Consider the following 23,584-nt stretch of genomic DNA (forward strand, 5'->3'; position numbering starts at 1 on the left):
TTCCAAAGTTCAAATTAAATTTATTATTAAATGTCATATGTCACCGTATACATCCCAGAGATTCATTTCTAGCAGGCATATTCAATAAATCATAATAGAATATTAACCATAATAGAATCAGTGAAAGATCGCACCAACAGGGTGTTCAACCAGTGGGCAAACGATGACGCTTTCTTCCAGTTTAAGATGGCGCTGGTGATTCTCAGTGACTTTTTGCTGGTGGCTAATGAAATGAGGAAAACAACTAAATATTTTGTTAATCACTCTTTTTCTGGTAAACGATAATCACAAGTAATACTCTCTTACTTCCATTTGGACTTGGAGGCAATTCGATGTGGCAGAACCTAGGCTAATTGTCGCTGAGAGTGAGGAAGACCCAAGGTTTGGCAATGGGCCAAATTGGACAGGTCGCTGTTGGTTCTATCTTGGTAATAGTGATCAGGGAGACACAAAATCTGTAATTACTGTTACATACCCTGTAATGCAGCGGTCCCCAACCACCAGGCCGTGGACCGGTACTGGACCGCAAAGCATGCGCTGCCGGGCCGCGAGGAAATGATATGATTTGGCAATAGGAGTCAGCTGCACCTTTCCTCATTCTCTGTCACGGCCACTGTTGAGCCATTATGCATGCGAAGTCATTACCCACACGTCATCCATGTCAGCGCGGGAAGAATATCAATTCCTCGAGCTTGCAAATGATGGCGGGCTGAAAGGTATGTTTGACGTAACATCTCTGCTGGCATTCAGGATCAAAGTCAAGGCTAAATATCCTGAGATAGCCACAAAAGCACTGAAAATGTTGCTTCCATTTCCAACATACCTCTGCAATGAATGCAACGAAAACTAAATTGTGGAATAGACTGGACATAAGGAACCCCCTTCGAGTATCGCTGTCTCCCATCACCTCTCGATGGGACCGTCTTGTTGCAGGGAAACAAGCCCGGGGCTCCCACTGATTCAGCGATATTGGTGTGTTGCAATGATTTTATATGTTCATACGGGGAAAATATGTGCTGTGTGTTTAATATCCAAATGTTACTTAAAATGTTATGATGCTATTGACTTATAAGTGACTTATATAACCATATAACAATTACAGCACAGAAACAGGCCATCTCTGCCCTTCTAGTCTGTGCCGAACGCTTACTCTCACCTAGTCCCACCGACCTGCACTTAGCCCATAACCCTCCATTCCTTTCCTGTCCATATACCTATCCAATTTTTCTTTAAATGATAATATCGAACCTGTTTCTGCCACTTCTACTGGAAGTTTGTTCGACACTTACTTCAAGCTCCCCTGTCCTCCCCGATAATTGACTTATCACTGTATTCATGCGAGGAAAATATGCGCTGTGTGTTTAATATTAAATTCGTTAGATAATCCCTTTCAGAAACGAAATTGAGTGTATTAGCCACTTATCACCTATATTCTGGTCGTGATTAACATCCCCCCACCCCCAAGACAGAATCGCCAAAAACGATTTGCAGAAGAAAAATCGGCAGGTACACGCTTGCGCAGGTCACGCATGCCCAAGGCTTCATGGTTATCGTAGTCTTTTCTGGGTAAACACAATGCATTTGACTGCTACTCTTGTCCGTTGGCAACCCTACCCCCCCCCCCCCCCGGGTCAGCCGGTCCACAAGAATATTGTCAACGTTAAACCGGTCCGCAGTGCAAAAAAGGTTGGGGACCCCTGCTGTAACGGGTTAAAAGAACCAGCAGAAATGGAACATACCTGGAGTCTGGTTTTGCTGTTAACTAACTCTATTTTATTAGTAACTACGTAATAAAGTAACATAAAACCAGATAAATCAAACCGGTTAGCAGAGTTTATGCATATATAGGTGTGTAAATACAAAACCCAAACTTCTTCAAACTTAGGTGGTAATTGATACAGTCTTACGATGGTAGGTAAGAAAAGTTCGGTTCAGATGCACAGGTTAATTAATGCAAGATGTTTGTAATCCAAAGACGAATGTTGTGAAAAGGCAATTACGTCGATATTCCACAGATTCCATGACAGCAATACAAAATAACAATAGTAGTAGGTTTTATCTCTGAAGTTGTTTCACTCCACACCTGAAATATCACCGACAGTGATCTTCAATGAATATCCTTTCAACACAAGTGGTACCACACCCGAATTCAGCTACGGGACATCTCGTAGTGGTGGCCACAAGATACTCCAACAGAATCCAAGTATGGATTATCACCAACAGTAGCTTATCACAAATGAGACCCTCTTCAAGGGAACCACCACCCACGCAAGGGTGGACACACCGGCAGATTCCACAAGGTTACCCCAAACACACAACGTGATAGCCACTTACCCATTTTCATGACATACGAAATAACCCCAACAGTGATTTGCCACAGGGCTGCCTTTTTTCAGTGAACTACCACACCCAGACAAAGAGTAAATACACATGTGGTATTCAGAGGTTTTTTCCTCACCAGAGAACCCACCGCTGTGGATTAACTAAGTGACAATCACACTTTCGTAGTGGAAACAAACTCACCCTCACGGGCTTCTTGGAGAGAGAGTCCAAACAGTGATCTCTTTGTCACTAGGTTTCTTCGGTTTCAAACCTATCTCTCCTCTCTTCTCTTCCTACAAACTTGTTCTAGTTGCAGAAAACTTGTGAGAGTCATTCATCAATACTCAGGATCGATCTCAACTCACCCCTTTTGGGCTACTGAATGTTTAAACCAGTGACCGACTCACTGCTGTCTTCCATTGACCGAATCCATCTTGACTGTAACTGTGTGTGTATGTGTGTCCTTGTATATTCAAAACAAGCTGCAGAGAAACCATAACATCGATTGTCCATCAAATAACCCCATATCTCTCACTCTCTTACGCTCTCGCTCTCAATCTCTCTCATGCTCTCGCTCTCAATCTCTCTCACTCTCTCACTCTCTCTGACTCCCTCCTCTCCTACCCCCCCCCCCACCCCACAAACAGTGTCCAAAAGTCAGTCTCATTCTCCCGGCGTTTTAAAGTGACGGTCCACAGAAAATATGAACCCTAGGGGTACATAACATTACCAACCAGTACCTTTATTGTCTCGACAGAAGAACACTTGAACTTACACAGCTGAATACCTGTGTGCACACCTACTAAGTTTTCCTGACCTTCCATGAACAGTCAGAGAATAGAAAAGGTAATACCAGTGTTACGTACCCCGTAACTGGGTTGCCAAACCAGCAGAAATGGACCACTCAGTTGGAGTCTGGATTACTGGATTTAATAAAAAAGTTTTATTAAAGAAATAAGCAACACAGTACTCTAATAGTAAGGATATAAATGCAACAGGTTAGCAATGAATAAACACACATGTACACGGAACTAGGATAATAGGGTCAATCAAGCTCTATCGCAGTCTAGGGGTAAGATGATCAATCACAAGTGACAGAGTTCAGTTTAGTTCAGTTCGCAGTAACCACCGTCGTGCCGCTGGAGAGAGAGAGAGAGAACGAATGAATATGCAAATCAGATTCCAAACAGACCTTCGATATTCCTTGCGGTTAGCTTTCGGGCGAGCCCTTTGTAATGTCTTCTGAGGTCACTGACTGTGACCCCCTCCATTCCAGACACGATCGCTCTTCAGCGGTGAACCCGGCACCCAGGCAAGGGCGGACACACACCAGGTTCCCGCCGACCGTATCTTTCCACCCTGTCCTCCAAAAACTCCCACCGACTTGTGGGGGCGCACCGCTTCCAGGGTCTTGTTACCTCGTGGTGTCATGTGTGTTGTCTTAGCGAACCTGCCCCTTTTTATCCCCCTGCTGGGGTATCGCCTGTCCATCACACTTCAAGCAGTTCAGGGTTCAAAAGGAGCCGGTCTTGACAATACCCAGACCGGTGTCTCCTTCCGTTAAACTCTCTCATCTCTTCATTAACATTTCCAAATGCTGCTCCATTGTCTTACCTATCTCTCTCTCCTGAAGACAGGTGGCAGATCAACTGTTGATCCCACTGGTGCTAGCACAGGACAGTTAACATCTTAGTCTATGTGTACTTTTGTAACCCTCTTTCGTCACACCAGTAAAATAGAGTCTCTGCTGGCCCTGTGTTCCTCATCGTCCTGTTTCGAATCTTTACATTCATGGGGCACTTCATATACATGTTGGTGGGTCTTTAGTGAGAGTCATCGTTGTCTTGTATCTGAAAACTTCTGCTATTACACTCATTCCTAACAAGTCAGGTTTCTGGGAATAGTTCACAACACGCGGAATAGATATGTCCTACAGAGGAAGAAGTTCTCAAACGGCAGGGGTAGGCAACCATGGCTGACAAAGGAAGTGAAGGAATGCATAAAAGCCGAGGAAAGGGCCTATAAGGTAGCAAAAGTGAGTGGAATATTGGATGATTGTGAAGTTTTTAATATCCAACAAAAGGCAACTAAAAAAGCTATAAGAAGGGAAAAGATGAAATATGAGGGCAGACTAACAATAATATAAAGCAGGATACCAACATTTTTTTCAGTTAGTTAAGAATAAAAGGGATGTTAGAGTTGATATTGGACCACTAGAAAATGATGTATGTGAGGTAGTAATGGGGATAAAGAAATGGCAGGTGAACTTAATGGGTACTTTGCATCTGTCTTCATTGTGGAAGACATCAGCAGTGTGTCAGCGGTCCATGAGGTTCAAAGAACAGGAGTGAGTGCCATTGCAATTACAAAGGAAAAAGTGCTAGGCAAACTGAAAGGTCTTAAGCTGGATAAGTCTCCTGGGCTAGATGGACTACATCCCATAATTCTAAGAGAGGTTGCTGAAGAAACAGCGGATGCATTGGTCATGATCTTTCAAGAATCACTTGATTCTGGCATGGTCCCAGAAGACTGGAAGATTGAAAATGTCACTCCACTCTTTAAGAAGGGAGGAAGGCAGAATAAAGAAAATTATAGGCCAGTTAGCAGTGGTTGGGAAAGAGTTGGAGTCTGTTATTAAGGATGAGGTTTCGAGATACTTGGAGATTAATGATAAAGTAAGTCAAAGTCAGCATGGTTTTTGTAAAGGAAAATCCTGCCTGGCAAATCCGTTAGAGTTCTTCAAGGAAGTAACAAGCAGGGTAGACAAAGGAGAGGCAGTGGATATCATTTACTTTAACTTTCAGATGGCATTTGATAAAACACCACACATGAGGCTGCTTAACAAGATAAAATCCTATGGCGTTACAGGAAAGAAATTGGCATGGATAGCAGAATGGCTGACAGCAGGAGGCAGTGAGTGGGAATAAAAAGGGCCTGTTCCGGTTGGCTGCCGGTGACTAATTTTCGTCAGGGGTCAGTATTGGGACTGCTGATTTTCACATTGTTTGTCAGTGATTTAGATAATGGAATTGATGGCTTTGTGGCAAGATTTGTGGATAATACAAAGATAAGTGGAGGGGTAGGTAATGCTGAGGAAGAAATGTGATTGCAGCAGGACTAAGACAAATTAGAAGGATGGGCAAAAAATGGCAGCTGGAATACAGTGTTGGGAAACATGATGATGCATTTTGGTAAAAGGAACAATAGTGTGAACTATTATCTAAATGGGGAGAAGGTTCAAATGTCAGAGGTGCAGAGAGACTGAGGAGCCCTCGTGCAAGTCTCCCAGAAGGTTAATTTATGGGTTGAGTCTGTGGTAAAGAAGGCAAATGCAATATTGGCATTTATTTCAAGGAGTATAGAATAAAAAAGCAAGGAGATGTGATGAGCCTTTAAAAGACACTAGTTCGGCCACAATTGGAGTATTGTCAACAGTTTTACGCGCCATACCTCAGAAAGGATGTGTTGTCATTAGGGAGAGTCCAGAGGAGGTTCACAAGGATGATTCTTGGAATGAACGGGTTAACATATGAGGAGCATTTGACAGCTTTGGGCCTGTACTCACTGGAATTTTAGAATGCGGGGTGATCTCATTGAAACCTACTGAATGTTGAAAGAACCATATAAGGTGGATGTGGAGAGGATGTTTCCCCGATAGGGTATCCAGAACTAGAGGGTACAGTCTCAAAATTGGGGGGCAACCTTTTAGAACAGAGGTAAGGAGGAATTTTTTTTAGCCAGAGAGTAGCAAATCTGAGGTCAAGAACGTGTGTATATTTAAGGTAGAAGTTGATTGTTTTCTGATTGGTAAGAGCATGAAAGGATATGGCAAGAAGGCAGGTGTATGGGGTTGAATGGGATCTGTGATCAGCCATGATGGAATGGTGGAACAGACTCGATGGGCTGAATGGCCTAATTCTGCTCCTGTGTTTTATGGTGTTATGGTCTAAATTCAAATGTTACCTTTCAGTGTTATTGACTGGAGTCATGTGACTGACCTTTAATACCTTAATGGCTCTGATCAGAAATGACAATTGTTAATTTATGGCTCTTTGTTCACTTCGACTTGACTAGTTTTAAACAGTCAATCCAGGAGACCCAGATCCTGAGCTAACGAGAATACTTACATAAACTTGCTATTGTACACAAAACACAACTTATATGAGAATGCTCTCAGGTTTAGCAGGTCAATAGCAGAAACTTCTTGTGTCCACATTCAACTGCTTTGATTAGAGTATCCCAGAGCAAGAATCAGTTCAAAGTTCACAAAATGGGAGACTGCAAGGACTGTCTGACTGTCTCAGAAAATGGCTGCCTCCACCTCCTTCAAACACATGACAAGAACAATGACAATTAGTTTCCCTGCTTCAACAGTTCTTGATTCATTTGAATTCACTGATTTCTAGACTGTAGTTCCTTCTGGCCAACATCAGGTACAGGCCGAATCATGGTTGCGGTATCCAGGCCCTAGCGTGTACCGAAGCTACCATATGTTTAGATGAAGATGTAAGTGCCAGGCCAAATCGGAAAATTCAGTTACAGGCTCAATTGAGACGAAGGGTTCCAGGCCCCGGAGTGTACTGAAGCTACAGAACCCTATGTTTGAATGACAATTTAGCTGCCAGGCCAGATTGAAAAAGTCAAGGTGATGGGACCTGAGGTTGAGGGATGGGCTCATTCAGCTCACTGCTCTGCGATGTTTACTCCACTCTGTGCTGAATTCTGGGTTTGGGGATGGACTCTCTGTGGTCTTCAGTTCAGAAGCTATTTGCTTACATGCATCATTTGCATGACTTGTTTTTTTGTCTCAGCACATTGGGTGTTTTTTTTTGGGTTCTTTTGGATTTGTTTGCTATGTGGCTGCTTGTTAGGAGATGAAGCTCAAGGTTGTATAATTATACATACTTTGATAAATGACTATAGACCATAAGACAATAAGATATAGGAGCAGAAATAGGCCATTCGGCCCATCGGGTCTGCTCCGTCATTCAATCATAGGCTGATCCAATTCTTCCAGTCATCCCCACTCCCCTGCCTTCTCCCCATACCCTTTGATGCCTTGCCTAATCAAGAACCTATCTATCTCTGCCTTAAATGCATCCAGCGACTTGGCCTCCACAGTCGCTCGTGGCAACAAATTCCACAGATTTACCACCCTCTGACTAAGGTAATTTCTCCGCAGCTCTTCTAAATGGATGTCCTTCAATCCTGAAGTCGTGTTCTCTTGTCTTGGACTCTTAACATGGGAAATAACTACTAGACAGGTATATGGAGGAATTTAAGGTGGGGAGTTATATCGATAGATAGATATACTTTATTAATGCCGAGGGAAATTTGGTTTCATTACAGCCGCACCAACCAAGAATAGAGCGTAAATATAGCAATACAAAACCCCCCAACAATCAAACAACAAAATGCAAACTATGCCAGGTGGAAAATAAGTCCAGGACCAGTCTATTGGCTCAGGGTGTCTGACCCTCCACGGGAGGAGCTGCACATTCGATGGCCACAGGCAGGAACGACCTCCTGTGCCGCCAAGTGTTGTATCACGGTGGAATGTGGCCGAAATCCAACAGTAAAAAGTTCAATATCAAGTCTGTAAACACGTTCCTCAATCGTAATATGCCCCGGATTGCACCATCCGTTGTTAACCAGATCAGTAAGCACCCAACTCCTTTACGCTTACTGCACTCAGTGCACCTCCGGTCAGCCGGAATGGTATTACCCACCGAGCTCCTCTTCTCCAGAAGTCTCTGTTGTCTCGACCCGGTCCTCTTTCCTCGGCTTTGTGATCCCCCTCTGCATCCTCTGTGTGTTTTCCTCCGGATTTCAGCAGGGGTGTCCGCCACTCTGTTCGCTAAACTGGCCGGTATTTGCTGTTCCATGGAATACACAATGCGCCCTTGCTTCTATCCCGCGTGTCGGGATGTAACTATTTCCAGGGCTAAAGAAAACCTAAATAAAACTCTCTCTACCAGCATGTTAGAGAGGGTGCAGCTTCGACGCGTTACCGTGAGAAAAAAAATACAAAAAATAAGGTAAATTAAAAAGTAAGAATAGATCGGAACGGCCGTACCAGGCTGCATACACGACCGGCGCATACGCACTAACTATAGGAGGCAGGGTTTGAGGGTCGGCACAACAATGTGGGCCAAAGGGCCTGTACTGTGCTGTACTATTCTATGTTCTATATCTAATCTGTGAACAAACTGTGCAAATACTAAAATAATTCATTATAATAAATAAGTAATAAATCTCAAGAATAGGAGATGAAGAGTCCTTGAAAGTGAGTCCATTGGTTGTGGGAACATTTCAATGATGGGACAAATGAAATTGAAGTTATTCTCTCTCATTCAAGAGCCTGATGGTTGAGGGATTATAACTTTTCCTGAACCTGATGGTGTGAACTCCTGAAGCTCCTGTACCATCTTCCTGATGACAGTGCTACCTAGGTGGCGGGAGTCCCTGATGAAGGATGCTGCTTTCCTGTGACAACACTCTGTGTAAATGTGCTAAATGGTGTGGAGGGCTTTACCCATGATGGACTAATCCAATCCACTGCTTGTTGTAGGATTTTTCCATTCAATGGCATTGGTGTTTCCATATCAGGAAATGTGATGCAGGCAGTCAATATACTCTCCACCACACATCTATAGAAGTTTGTCAAAGTTTTGGATGTCATGCCAAGTCTTTGGAAACTCCTAAGGAATTAGAGGTGCTGTTATACTTTCTTCGTAATTGCACGTGAGTGCTGGTCCCAGGACAGGTCCCCCAAAATGATAACACTGAGGAATTTAAAGTTGCTGACCCTCTCCACCTCTGATCTTCTGATGAGACAGTTTACCATGTGTTTTTTCTTGCCACTCAAAACCTCCTAAGTGAATTATACTGTGCTTTTCATGAGTAATTTTAGATTTTTTAAAAATGGATTCTGTTAGAATCCTTGTCGCTTTCTTAATGGATTATTTGGGATGAAGAAATAATGATGGTAGATTTTCAGAATCATCTTCTGTGAATGGAGGCAGATTCCATTTGGAATTTGAGATGGATAGAGTTTTGGTATAAAATTACGAAGGCATAAGGGGCGTCATGGTAGAGTAGCAATTGGTACAACACTATTACAGCTTGTGGCATCAGAGTTCGGAGTTAAATTCCAGTTCTGTTTGTTTGAATTTTGTATGATCTTCCCGTGAGTAAGTGAGTGAGTGACTGTCTTCCAGGTGTTCTGTTTTCCTTTCAAAGTCCAAAGGTTGACCAGTTAGAAGGTTAATTGGTCAATGTAAATAATCATAGTCATACTTTATTGATCCTGGGGGGGGGAATTGGTTTTCGTTACAGTTGCACCATAAATAATAAATAGTAATAGAACTGTAAATAGTTAAATAGTAATATGTAAGTTATGCCTTTAAATTATGAAATAAGTCCAGGACCAGCCTATTGTCTCAGGGTGTCTGACCCTCCAAGGGAGGAGTTGTAAAGTTTGATGGCCACAGGCAAGAATGACTTCCTATGACGCTCTATGCTGCATCTCAGTGGAATGAGTCTCTGGCTGAATGTACTCCTGTGTCCACCTAGTACATTATGTAGTGGATGGGAGACATTGTCCCAGATGGCATGCAACTTAGACAGCATCCTCTTTTCAGACACCACTGTGAGAGAGTCCAGTTCCATCCCCACAACATCACTGGCCTTAGGAATGAGTTTGTTGATTCTGTTGGTGTCTGCTACCCTCAGCCTGCTGCCTCAGCACACAACAGCAAACATGATAGCACTGGCCACCACAGACTCGTAGAACATCCTCAGCATCGTCTAGCAGATGTTAAAAATTGTCCTGTGATTAGGTTAAGGTTAAATAAGTGTGTTGTTGGGTGATGTATCTCGTTGGGTTGAAAGGGCCTGTTCATGCTGTATCTCGAAATAGAATTATGTGGAAATAAATGAATTAAAATGGATTTTTGTTACATATTGGCTATGTTCTCATTAAATGGCTTATCAGAGTTGTGGAGCTAAAATAGCCCACTCCTCTCCCCATTTCCTTGTGACCTGTTGTTTAGCAAAATAATTTGCAAGAGAATTTTGTTTGACATGGTATGCTCATGGGATAGTGTGTAGTGTATAAAACTACACTAGGTCAGTTAGTCTTGTAAGAGATGAAGGGGACAAATTAAACAAATCCAACAATTTGAAAACATTACCATTTTTTCAACCAGGTATTTAATTAAGTTGAGTTTTGTTTTACGCCTTATCCGAAATTTGTGACCTGCTTATTCAAAACTTACTTTTGACACAGCCATGTTTCCTAACCAGCTAGTTGTCCACATCACTACTCTTCCAAAAAAAAACTCCCCCTTTCACTCAGTTGGCTCAAACAGCAGTTGTTTGGTTCTATTCTTGTATTTTATTTCAGTCAGAAATTCACCAGAATTGCATTAACTTAGCGTTATTCAAAAATACAAGATTTGTATATTTATGTTGAAGTCATATTTATGTTGCGAGAGAGAGAGAGCGAGAGGGATTATATACAACTCTGAGATTTGTCGTCTCCAGGTAGCCCTGAAACCAAGAAAAAAAGAACAGCAACATGATCAACAATCCCAAAACTGCCTCCCTTGCTCAAAATGTAACAAGAACTTTGACCCCCAAACCTCTTCCCCAGCTCAAAATGTAACAAAAACAGTGACTCCCAAACCTCCTCCCCTGCATGAAACACAAAAAGAATATTGACCCCAGACCCCCCTCCCCTGCACAAAACGCCACAAGAACATCGACCCCCAAATCCCCCCGTACAAAAAAAATGAGAAAGAACAGGCAAAAACACAGAATATGAAAAAATTGAGGCTGAAAAAAAGTCCATAGTCCAAATCTATATCCAAAATGCAGAAAAAATTGGTAATATCCTCTGGGCACAGCAGCAGGCCACACAGGCTCCCCTCTTCAGCAGCAGAGTGATCCCACCAGCAATCAGAAGGCAGACAGCCGGTGCTCACCTTCTGCATTTGCCTTTATGTTTCACTTTCCTCCTCGTTTTAATCGGCAAACAATGAAAGCTTTAAGTAATGATCTTTAAAGAATTATTAGATCCAAAATGATTCTGGAGGACTGGAAAATTGTAACTGTCACTCCACTCTTCAAGAAGGGAGGGAGGCAGAAGAATGGAAATTATAGGCCAGTTAGTTTGACTTCAGTGGTTGGGAAAATGTTGGAGTCCATTATTAAGGATGTACTGTAGTTTCAGGGTACTTGGAGGCATATGATAAAATAGGGCAAAGTCAGTATGGTTTTCTTAAGGGGAAATCTTGCCTGACAAGTCTGTTGAATTCTTTGAGAAAATAACAGGCAGGATATTTTGTATTGGGATTTTCAGAAGGCCTTTGACAAGGTGCCACACAGAAGGCTGCTTAAGTGGAGCCCATGGTATTACTTGAAAGATAACTAGCATGGATAGAAGATTGGCTGACTTTCATGAGGCAAGGAGTGGAATAATGGGGCCTTTTCTGGTTGACTTATTGCTGTTCCACACGGGTTTATATTAGGACTGCTTCTTTTTACATTACATGTCAAAAATTTGGATGACTGAATTGATGGCTTTGCAGCCAAGTTTACAGATGATATAAATATAGAGGAACAGGTAGTGTTGAGGAAGCAGAGTCTGCTGAAGGAGTAAGACAGATTGGGAAAATGGGTAAAGAGGTCCAGAGAGACTTGGGAGTCCTCGTGCAGGCTTTCCTAAAGGTTAATTTGCACGTTGAGTTGGTGGTAAGGAAAGCAAATGCAACGTTAACATTAATTTTAAGAGGACTGGATAAGAGCAAGGATGTAATGCTGTGCCTTTATAAGACAATGTTCAGCCTACACTTGGAGTATTGTGAGCAGTTTTGGACTCCTTATTTTAAGGATGTCCAGAAGGGGGTTCTCAAGGATGAATCCAGGAATGACATGTTTAACATACGAGGAGTACTTGGTGGCTGTGGGACTGTACTTGTGCTTAGAAGGATGAGGAGGAATCTCATTGAAGACTATCTAGTATTGGCCTAGATAGAATAGATGTAGGGAGGATGTTTTCTATATTGGGTGAGTCTGGGACCAGAGGGCACAGCCTCAGATTAGAGGGACATCTATTTAGAACAGGAATTTCTTTTGCCAGAGGATAATGAATCTGTGGAATTTATTGCAGCAATTTATCTGTGGAGTCAGAATCATTGAGTGTATTTAAAATGGAGGTTGATGCTTTCTTGATTAGTCAGGGGATCAAAGATTATGGGAAAAGGCAGAAAAATGGGATTGAGAGGAATAATAATTCAGCCAGGATTGAATGGCCGACTCAATGGCTGAATGCCCTAATTCTGCTCCTGTGCTTTATGGTCTGATAACTGCTGAATGAGACTTGTTCTCCATCATTTCATTTAATCCGAAGCTCTCTTCTTACTGACATATTAGCTTGGTGTTAATCGTGTTTTTAACATTTGCATCATTGCTACAAATTTGTTAATGGTTTTGCCCCTCCCTCATTTTGTAAAATGTTCATCCTATATTGTTCAGAGGTATCTGTGCTCTCCCACTTTAGGCCACCATTCATCCCTGAATTAATTTACGTAAATTTCTTGCTCTCTTTTGACAATTGTATATCGTTATATGTTATGTTATTGAACAGTAGATTTGCCAATTTTTAGTTCTTACTGATCATTGTCATTCTTCTACTGAATTTTATGATATTATGGCATTTAAATAGCCAATTACAAGATCAGGATGTTCCTCAGAATCAAACAGAATATTAAGGAAATCAACTAATCACTAGAAAAATGAAATTTTCAGTAATAACACGTGTTCAAAAAGTAGTCAAATTTTAAAGTAATGGACAGTGGACTAACGTAGAACATAGAACAGTACAGCATAGGAACAGACAACTCCATCCACAATGCTGTCCCGAATGAGATAAAAAGCAAATCGAATATACCCAAACACCAATGCCTCTTATCTGCACCATGTCCATATCCATCCATCTTCCTTGCATCTGTGTGCCTATCCAAATGTCTCTTAAAAGCCTCCAATGTACTTCTATCACCATACCAGGCAGTGCAATCCAGGCATCCATGACAAAGTTTAAAAAAAACTTACTCTTCATATTCCCCCTTGAACCTACCCCCACTCACCTTCAATGCATGCCCTCTTGTATTGAACATTTCAGCCCTGGGAAACAGATACTCTCTGTTCACCCTATCTATGCCTCTCATAATCTAGTAAACCTCTATCAGATTTCCCCCTTAGCCTTCGGCACTCTAGTGGCAAAGAATATAACCTCCGTGTTAACTATTCTTTTGCTTTGCTGTGATGACTAAAGAAAAAAAGTATTTATTATGATGAGTGACAAATGTGTTGATCAAGGAAATGAGTATTTCTGAAAGGTGGAAAAGAAGCAGAGAACATATTAATAATATCCCAAGTATATTAATATTTTTTGTATTATTCACTCACAAAAGCATACAAGAGAATAGGAACAGAAGAAGGTGACTTGGTTCCTCAAGCCTGCCTTACTATTCAACAAGACCATGACTGATCCGCCCCAGGTCTCAGCTTTCCTGGTCTCAAGATGGCAATGAGCTGTGTCCTCCGTTGAGGCCACAGCTCAGTTTTAGTTGTATTTATTGGGTCTTTGGGGATGGTTTATGAACAGAGAGGGGAATTGGTTATCAAATTGGGGTTTTAGGGATATGAGGAACTTGGAGTACAAGCTTAGAGTCTTAAGTCTCTGCTCCACGTTAGAAAAATCGTGACACGGACATGGGACACCTACAGACTAAGTCAGGATGTTTGGCCAAACCAAATGTCGGACTGGTAGACCAGCATAGATGGAGGCTAATGGCTCCCCAGGGTCAGCGAGTTGTCAACGGGTTCCTCAGTTGTAGTTCTGTGCAGGCAAGGGGAATGAGATCCAATGGTACCCTGGGTTCAAGAATTGAAGTTTGACGCCTGGTGTTCGATGTTCAGTTGGTCTTGTGGTCAGTGCTGAGAATTAAGGCCTGAGGGTTGAATTGAAAGTCAGGAGGTTGTGGCCTGTTGGCCAAAACCCAAAGTCTGCAGATCTCTGGGACTTTGACCACTCCAATGGACTTTCAGTGTCTTAGAGTCCATATCTAAGTTCAAGTTTTTGGTGTGAATAGATGATGTTCTGTCTGAGGGGTTAGAGGATTGAGTATGTGCGTGGTGGGTGGGAGGAACAAACAGAATTGCTCTTGCTGTTGTTGTTTTGTTGCTTGTGTTCTATGTTATTCATTCCAAGAATTGTGGTTATGCCATGTTGATGCTAGAATGTGTGTCGTTGCTTGCAGGCTGCCCTTAGCACACACTCTGGGTTGGTTGTTAACATAAATGATGCACAATAAATAAACTTGAATCTTAAATCTTGAACAAGATGTATAATAGAGGAGAAAAAATGGTGTGAGTGCATTGGAAGAAGAAAATGTTCTGTAACTGCAGTTGAAAATCAGAGGTACAAAATTAAAGGAATAAAGGAAATACAAGCCTTAGGCAGTGTATGAATATTGAAAAGGAGATTCATAGAAAAGGCATGCGAGTTGAACAGTTCTACAGCAAATCAGACTGTTAGTGCTGTAAACTGGATGGCAAAATATTTGTTGATGGATTCTTCGCTATATTTTCAGTGAGTGACCTCAAAATTACATATAATTTAGCTCTATTTACTTAAATCACTTTTTATTGTTAACTTTACTTTGTTTGTCTTTTCAGGATGGTTCAGAGGATTTGCAACCAAGAAGCCTTCAGTTAAGGTAAGCACTAAGAACAACGAGCTGGAAGCACTCAATGATCAGGCAGCATCTGTAGGCAGATAAACTGTTATGGGTTGATGACTTGTTAGTGAGTGATTTAGATAAGCTGTTAACAATATCATGTTTTTACTTAAAACCAGGTTATCAACTGGGAAATGTTAGAAAAGAAACTTTAAGTTCCTGTCAATGGAAATGAGAACAAAAATGAAGATCCTGTGTATGGTGGAGACCAAGAGAGGTTAAATTACCCAACTGGTGGTAGTGCTAGCTTTCCATTTCCAGAAATATGTTGTCTTGCAATCAATCAATAAGAATTGTTAATAAGAATCACATTGAAAACTGACAGTTCCTGTAGAATTAATTATAAATATATAAATGGACAGCCAATGGTTGGTGGGCTGAAGGGCCCTTTTCAGTTCTGTATCTATTACTGCAATTGCATTGACTTTTTAATCAGTTAAGTTTTTTTTCCCCAAGAAATTTGGTGATGTCCATCTAAAGAATATCTTTATTTCAATCCATTCAGTTAAATAAGGTTTATTTTGTTATCCACTCCCACCCCCTATAACACTACGAGCTGCCAATGAAATTAATTTTAAGCTTTGCCTATAGTCATCACTCATTTATGTTAATTGCTAAATAGTTACACTGGTGATGCATCAGGTAAGGTAGTCATAGCCATACTTTATTGATCCCGGGGGATATTGGTTTTCATTACAGTTGCACCAGAAATAATTATATATTAGTAAAACCATAAATAGTTAAATAGTAGTATGTAATTTATGCCAGGAAATAAGTCCAGGACCAGCCTATTGGCTCAGGGTGTCTGACCCTCCAAGGGAGGAGTTGTAAAGTTTGATGGCCACAGGCAGGAATGACCTCCTATGACGCTCTGTGTTGCATCTTGGTGGAATGAGTCTCTGGCTGAATGTACTCCTGTGCCCAACCAGTACATTATGTAGTGGATGGGAGACATTGTCCAAGATGGCATGCAACTTGGACAGCATCCTCTTTTCAGACACCACCGTCAGAGAGTCCAGTTCCATCCCCACAACATCACTGGCCTTACGAATGAGTTTGTTGATTCTGTTGGTGTCTGCTACCCTCAGCCTGCTGCCCCAGCACACAACAGCAAACATGATCGCACTGGCCACCACAGACTCATAGAACATCCTCAGCATCGTCCGGCAGATGTTAAAGGACCTCAGGAAATAGAGACGGCTCTGACCCTTCTTGTAGACAGCCTCAGTGTTCTTTACCAGTCCAGTTTATTGTCAATTCGTATCCCCAGGTATTTGTAATCCTCCACCATGTCCAAACTGACCCCCTGGATGGAAACAAGGGTCACCGGTACCTTAGCTCTCCTCAGGTCTACCACCCGTTCCTTAGTCTTTTTCATATTAAGCTGCAGATAATTCTGCTCACACCATGTGACAAAGTTTCCTACCGTAACTCTGTACTCAGCCTCATCTCGCTTGCTGATGCATCCAACTATGGCAGAGTCATCCGAAAACTTCTGAAGATGACAAGATTCTGTGCAGTAGTTGAAGTCCGAGGTGTAAATGGTGAAGAGAAGGGGAGACAAGACAGTCCCCTGTGGAGCCCCAGTGCAGCTGATCACTCTGTCGGACACACAGTGTTGCAAGCACACGTACTGTAGTCTGCCAGTCAGGTAATCAAGAATCCATGACACCAGGGAAGCATCCACCTGCATCGCTGTCAGCTTCTCCCCCAGCAGAGCAGGGCGGATGGTGTTGAACGCACTGGAGAAGTCAAAAAACATGACCCTCACAGTGCTCGCTGGCTTGTCCAGGTGGGCGTAGACACGGTTCAGCAGGTAGACGATGTCATCCTCAACTTCTAGTCGGGGCTGGTAGGTGAACTGGAGGGGATCTAAGTGTGGCCTGACCATAGGCCGGAGCAGCTCCAGAACAGGTCTCTGCAGGGTCTTCATGATGTGGGAGGTCAATGCCACCGGTCTGTAGTCATTGAGGCTGCTGGGGCGCGGTGTCTTCAGCACAGGGACGAGGCAGGACGTCTTCCATAGCACAGGAGCCCTCCGGAGCCTCAGGCTCAGGTTGAAGACATGGCGAAGTACTCCATATAGCTGAGGGGCACAGGCTTTAAGCACCCTGGTACTGACACCATCCGTTCCTGCAGCCTTGCTGGGGTTGAGACGTTTCAGCTGTCTTCTCACCTGTTCAGCTGTGAAGCCCACTGTGGTGGTTTTGTGTGGGGAAGGGGTATAGTCATGAGAGCAGGGTGGGGGACTGTGAGGAGGGGTAGTAGGGGAGAGTGGAATATGTGTTGGTTGGAAGCCAACAACAGATGACTCATGTGGGGGATGGGCAGGGGCCACAATGTCAAATTTGTTAAAGAACAGGTTAAGTTCATTGGCCCTGTCCACACTGCCTTCAGCTCCTCTGTTGCTAGTTTGCCGGAACCCTGTGATGGTCCTCATCCCACTCCAGGCCTCTCTCATGTTGTTCTGCTGGAGTTTCCACTCAAGCTTTCTGCTTTACCTGTCTTTAGCCTCCCTGATCCTGGCTTTCAGGTCCCTCTCTATTGCCCTCAGCTCCTCCCTATTTCCATCTCTAAACGCCCGCTTTTTAGCGTTCAGGATGTCCTTAATGTCCTTTGTTTCCCATGGCTTGTTATTTGAATAACAAAGGACAGTTCTTGTCGGAACATTACAGTCCACACAGAAGTTGATGTAATCAGTGATGCACTCTGTGAGCCCATCAATATCCTCTCCATGTGGCTCACAGAGTGCCTGCCAGTCTGTCACCTCAAAACATACTGATACTGAACATATAAAAGATACTGCATTAGTAATCTGGAGACTTGATTTAAAATCTTATCATATGGTTGCGAATCTTGAATTAATAATTTGGAATATGTTAATATCATATTCTGAGTAATTATGACTGTAAAAACAAGATTGTTGATTTACCTGGGCCTTTAGTGAGGGAAAGGTGCCATGTGGTCTGAATGCAGTTGGTTATTAAATAATCCAGTAAACCACTCAGTTGCACCAATGCTACTTTTGAAACAAAATAAAACTGGATGGACCACCTGACATCAACCTAGACTTTGGGTTTAGTCATGGCAAATTTGCTTCCAGCCCTTTTGACCTTGCAAAATCCTCCCTCTGAATCATTGAATTTTTGAAGGAACACACACAAAATGCTGGAGGAATTCAGCAGGCCAAGCAGCATCTATGGAAAAGAGTACAGTCGATGTTTTGGGCTGAGAACCTTCAGCAGAGCCTGCTGAAATGTCGACTGCACTTTTTTTTACCACAATAGATGCTACCTAGCCTGCTAAGATGCTCCAGCATTTTGTGTGTGTTGCTTGGATTTTCAGCATCTGCAGATTTTCTTTGTGATTGAATTACTTCTTGAAGGAAACAGCTGCCAGACTGACTTTTCAGCAACTCATGACTGAACCACCATAAGGGATAAATCTTTCAGAAAAGTATGAGGCAGGACAAATTATGAGAGTATTAGGCAGGACCTAGGGAGAACTTTATTGAGATCAGCTGCTTTTGAGCAAGTCTGTATCTGACATGTGGAAGCTGTTTAAGGAGCAACTGTGTAAAGTACAGTATCAGGATGTTCTAATAAGAAAGAAGGACAACGATGGCATGGGAAGGACCCCTTGAATGATGAGAGAATTTGTGTGAAATTGGTCAAGAAGGAAAAGATAATGTACATATAAGAGATTCTGCAGATGCGGGAAATTTAATTGAAAGGGTAGCTACTGGATAATCCCACCTTTTGCGGCAGACTGAGAGAAGTCACTCAACGACGTGGTCCCCCCAAATGTGTGTCATATATTGCTGATGTAGAGGAGGCCATATGGGATACAGTTGGTGACCTCAACTGGAAGCTGAAGTATCACCTCACCTGGAAGGACTGTTTGGGGCCCTGAGTGGTGGTAAAGGAAGAGGTGAAGGCACAGGTGCAGTACTTGGCCTGATTACAGGGATAAATGCCAGATAGGAGATTAGTGAAGAGGGATGAGTGGACAAGAGAGTCATAATGAGAGTGGTTTCTACAGAAAGCAGAGAGTATAGGATAATAGAACGGTGTGCATAATGGTAAGACCCATATAGATGGTGGAAGTTATGGAGAATGATGTACTGAATAGGGAGGCTCAAGAGGTGGTAGGTAAGGAACTCATTTCCTGTTGTGTCTGGGGTGAGGGAAATGGAGGAGATGCAGGTAACGGCACATCAATGATAATGGAAGAGGAGCCCTGCTCTTTGGTAAAGGAGGACACCTCAGATGTTCTGGAATGGAATATTTGTTCTAAGAACAGCATTCTGATGAAGATAGAGCAACTGAGAAATGGAGTAGCATTTTTATAAGTGACGAGTATAGCAAGGTAAGTGTGAGAGTCAGTAGGTTTGTGAAACATATCAGTAGATGATTTGTCTCCAGAGATGGAGGCAGAGAAGTCAAGAAACAGAAAAGAGATATCAGAGATGGACCAAGTAAATTTGAGGGCAGGGTGGAAGTTGGAGTCAATAGTTGATGAAATTGATGAGCTCAGCATGGGTGCAGGAAGCAGCATTAATGCAGTCGTCAATGAAGCATAGAAAGAGTTGGGTAACATTGCCTCTGTAGGCTTGGAACATGGACTCTTCTTTGTAGTCAACGAAAAGGCAGGCATAATTGGGACCCATGCAGATGCCCATGGCTACACCTTTGGCATGGAGAAAGTCAGAGGAGTTGAAAGAGAAATTGCTGAGGATGAGAACCAGGAAACTGGCTAGGGCTGTTGTCCAGAGAGAAGTGGATAACTTTAAAGCCTTCCATATGGGGGATAGAAGTGTATAGGGACTGGACATCCCTAGCAGTAATGAGTTGATCAGGACCAAGGTACTTGGTGATTGGAATGTCACAGATTTAGGTAGGAAGGGACTGAACCAAAGGGGACAAAATGAAGTTAAGTTATGTGGACATGTGTTCAATGGAGTAGGAGCAGACAGAAACAACAGGCCTAGTGTGACAGTCAAATTTGTGGATTTTAAGTAGGAGGCAGAAATGAACAGTAGGGGAGCTATGATGTTAGTGGCAATGGGAGCTCTCCAGACATGATGAGGTTGGTGAAGTACAGGAGATAATGGCCTGATATTCATTGGTGAGATCATATTCCAGGGGTAATTAAGAGAAAGTGTCTGAGATTTGCTGCCTGCACTTAGCAAGACAGAGGTCATTTTGCCAGACTACCACTGCAACCCCCTTGTCTGCAGGTTTGATGGTGTTGTCATTGGTGCAGAGAGAGTGAAGGGCTGTGTATTCAGAGGGGGTGAGTTTCAAGTAGGAGAGAGGAGTGCTGAAGTTGCGACAATTGATGTCTCGTTGGCAGTTAGAGATAAAAAGATCCAAAGCAAGCAGAAGACAAGAGCGGGGTGTTCAAGAAGAGGAGGTGGTTTGGAGATGGGAGAAGGGATTATCAGTGGGGTGTGGGGAATTGTTGCTAAAGTTGAAGGCTTGGAGACAGAGGACAGAAGAAGATCTGTGTGTTGGCGGGCACAGAACTCACTGAGGTGTGAGTGCATGGGGACAAATCTAAAGCCCTTGTTGATAACTGAATGCTCCATTTCAGAGAGGAGAAATTCAGAGGAGATGGTGAAAACATGGCAGGGATGAGAGCTGGGATCAGATGATAGTAGAGAAGGGTCAGAGGAAGGTTATCATGTTCAGAGAAAGTGGGTGGGAGGAAAAAGGGGCTCAGAGGAATGAAGAGATGACAGGGGAAGAAGGGAGCTTGAGAAACCAAGGGTTGGTGTGAGTAGTGGTGGAAGACGTGGAGTCGCAGGACCCAGTGGCAATGAGAAAAGTCTTTGCCTGGAGTTGGAGGCAGCCAAGTTCAGAGCCGAAGTTGGAGACAGCCAGGGCCATGGTCCAGAGGTTGCCAGGACTAAGGTCGTAGTAAAAGCTGGAGACAGTCGGATCTGCGATCTGGAGGCAGCCAGAGCTGAGGTCAGAACCGAAGCTGAAGGTGACAGGATCACTGTCTGGAGATGGCTGGGGTTGAATTGAATTGACTTCATTTCTTACATCCTTCACATACATGAGGAGTAAAAATTTTTACGTTACGTCTCTGTCTAAATGTGCAATGTGCAGTCATAGTAATTTATAATAAATAGGATAATGAATGTAACATAGAAATACACTCAAATCAGCGTGGGTTAATCAGTCTGATGGCCTGATAGAAGAAGCTTGTTGGTCCTGGCTTTTATGCTGCGGTACCGTTTCCCGGATGGTAGCAGCTGGAATAGATTGTGGTTGGGGTGACTCAGGTCCCCAATAATCCTCCGGGCCCTCTTCTCACACCTGTCTTTGTAAATGTCCTGATTCATGGGAAGTTTACAACTACAGATGTGCTGGGCTGTCCGTACCACTCTCTGCAGACTCCTGTGATTAAGGGAGGTACAGTTCCCATACCAGGCAGTGATGTGGCCAGTCAGGTTGCTCTCAATTGTGCCCCTGTAGAAAGTTCTTAGGATTTGGGGGCCCATACCAAATTTCCTCAACCATCTGAGGTGAAAGAGGTGCTGTTGTGCCTTTTTCACCACACAGCTGATGTGTACAGACCACGTGAGGTCTTCAGTGATGTGAATGCTGAGGAACTTAAAGCTGTTTACCCTGTCAACCCCAGATCCATTGATGGCAATAAGGGTTAGCCTGTCTCCATTTCTCCTGCAATCCACAGCCAGCTCCTTTGTTTTTGCAACATTGAGGGAGAGGTTGTTTTCTTGACACTACTGTGTCAGAGAGATGACCTCCTCCCTGTAGGCTACCTCATTATTGTTTGAGAAAAGGCCAATCATTGTAGTGTCATCGGCAAATTTAATTAGCAGATTAGAGCTGTGGGTGGCAACATAGTTATGGGTCAAGCCCGAGCTAGAGGTGGCCGGGTTAGAGGTCTGCATGAGGCCAAGGTCTCATCTGAATGCGGCAGGGGCCACAGCTTGCAATAGGCTGAAGCTGAGGACCGAGTCAGGGGCAGAAGATGCTGTGGTCTGGAGGCAGATGACCTTCTGTCCTTCCTGGGAGTGAGGAAGAAGAACAACTCGTGGGTGAAAGTGTGAATCTGGCAGAGAGTGAGGCCCAGAGCTGAGGCAGCGAAAGTGACAAGGCTCACAAGTATCTCTGTATTGTAGAGAGGGCGTTGCATAGAATCAGGAGGGAGAAGCAGTCAATCAAATGCAGGTTTCTGGGATCATCACTAGGGCCAGACTGGTTGGCCTGAAAATGGAGCTGGAAGCATCTTCATTCTGATGTTTGGACTGAACAACAACTGAACCTCTTGACGACGTTTGTGTGCTTTTGTGCATTAAATTACTACCATCTGATTGGCTAACTAGATATTTGTATTAACATGCAGGTGTACTAATAATGTGGCCACTGAGTATAGATCAGTTGCAGATATGTATGGGGGTATGGTAGATGGTATTTAAACTGGACATTTTGATTTCCCAAAGCTGTTGCACTTTGGGAGATCAAATTTAAAGAAAAAGTATACAGTCAATGGCAGGACCCTTTATCAACATTGATGATTGGAGGGATCTTGGTGTCCAAATCTATTGCTCCTTGAAAGTTGATAGAATTGTAAAGAAGGCATATTGCACATACTGAATGCAAAAGTCAGGAAGTTATATTGCAGCTTTAAAATGCTGGCTAAACACATCTGGAGTATTGTATTTAGTCCTGGTCATCCCATTGTGGGAAGGATGCGGAGGCTCTGGAAAGTGTACCAAAGAAAGTTGCCTGATTAGAGGGCACGTGCCATGAGAGGTTGTACAAACTTGTTTCCTTGGATTATTGGAGGCTGAGATGGGAAATAACAGAAGTCTAGAAAATTATGGGATACGAACAGTACCTATAAAAATATTCGCACCCCTTCCCCACCCTGGAAATTTTCATCCTGTATTGTTTTATAACGTTGAATCACAGTGGATTTAATTAGGCTTTTTGACACTAATCAACAGAAAAAGATGCTTTCATGTCAAAGTGAAAACAGATCTCTACAAAGTGTTTAAACTAATTACAAATATAAAACACAAAATAATTGATTGTGTACGTATTCACCCCCTTTAATATGATACACCAAATCATCACTGGTGCAGCCAATTAGTTTTAGAAGTTGCATAATGAGTTAAGTGGAGATTACCTGTGTGTAGTCAAGGTGTTTCAATTGATTGTAGTAAAAATACACTGTATCTGGAAGGGTCAGCTGTTGGTGAGTCAGTATCCTGGCAAAAGAACAATCCATATAATTCTGCAAAAAGGTTATTGAAAAGTACAAGCCAGGAGGTGGATACAAGAAAATTTCCAAGTCACTGAATATCCCTTGGAGTACAGTGAAGTCAGTCATCAAGAAATGGAAAGATGTGGCACAGCTGTAAGTCTGCCTAAAGCAGGCTGTCCTCAAAAACTGAGTGACTGTGCATGAAGGGGACT

At 43.0% G+C, this 23,584-nt stretch overlaps 1 protein-coding gene across 8 annotated transcripts in view; it reads left to right on the forward strand.

The window, feature by feature from the left end:
• Positions 1-23,584, forward strand: part of dock3 (dedicator of cytokinesis 3) — a 966,938-nt gene that overhangs the window by 146,717 nt on the left and 796,637 nt on the right. For all 8 annotated transcript variants that reach the window (XM_063067780.1, XM_063067785.1, XM_063067784.1 and 5 more), the window contains exon 3: positions 15,067-15,107. In XM_063067780.1, the coding sequence (XP_062923850.1) occupies positions 15,067-15,107 (41 nt within the window). The remainder of the gene's footprint in view (positions 1-15,066; positions 15,108-23,584) is intronic.

This window comes from Mobula hypostoma, chromosome 15 (assembly GCF_963921235.1).
Source record: "Mobula hypostoma chromosome 15, sMobHyp1.1, whole genome shotgun sequence".
Lineage (NCBI taxonomy): Eukaryota > Metazoa > Chordata > Chondrichthyes > Myliobatiformes > Myliobatidae > Mobula > Mobula hypostoma.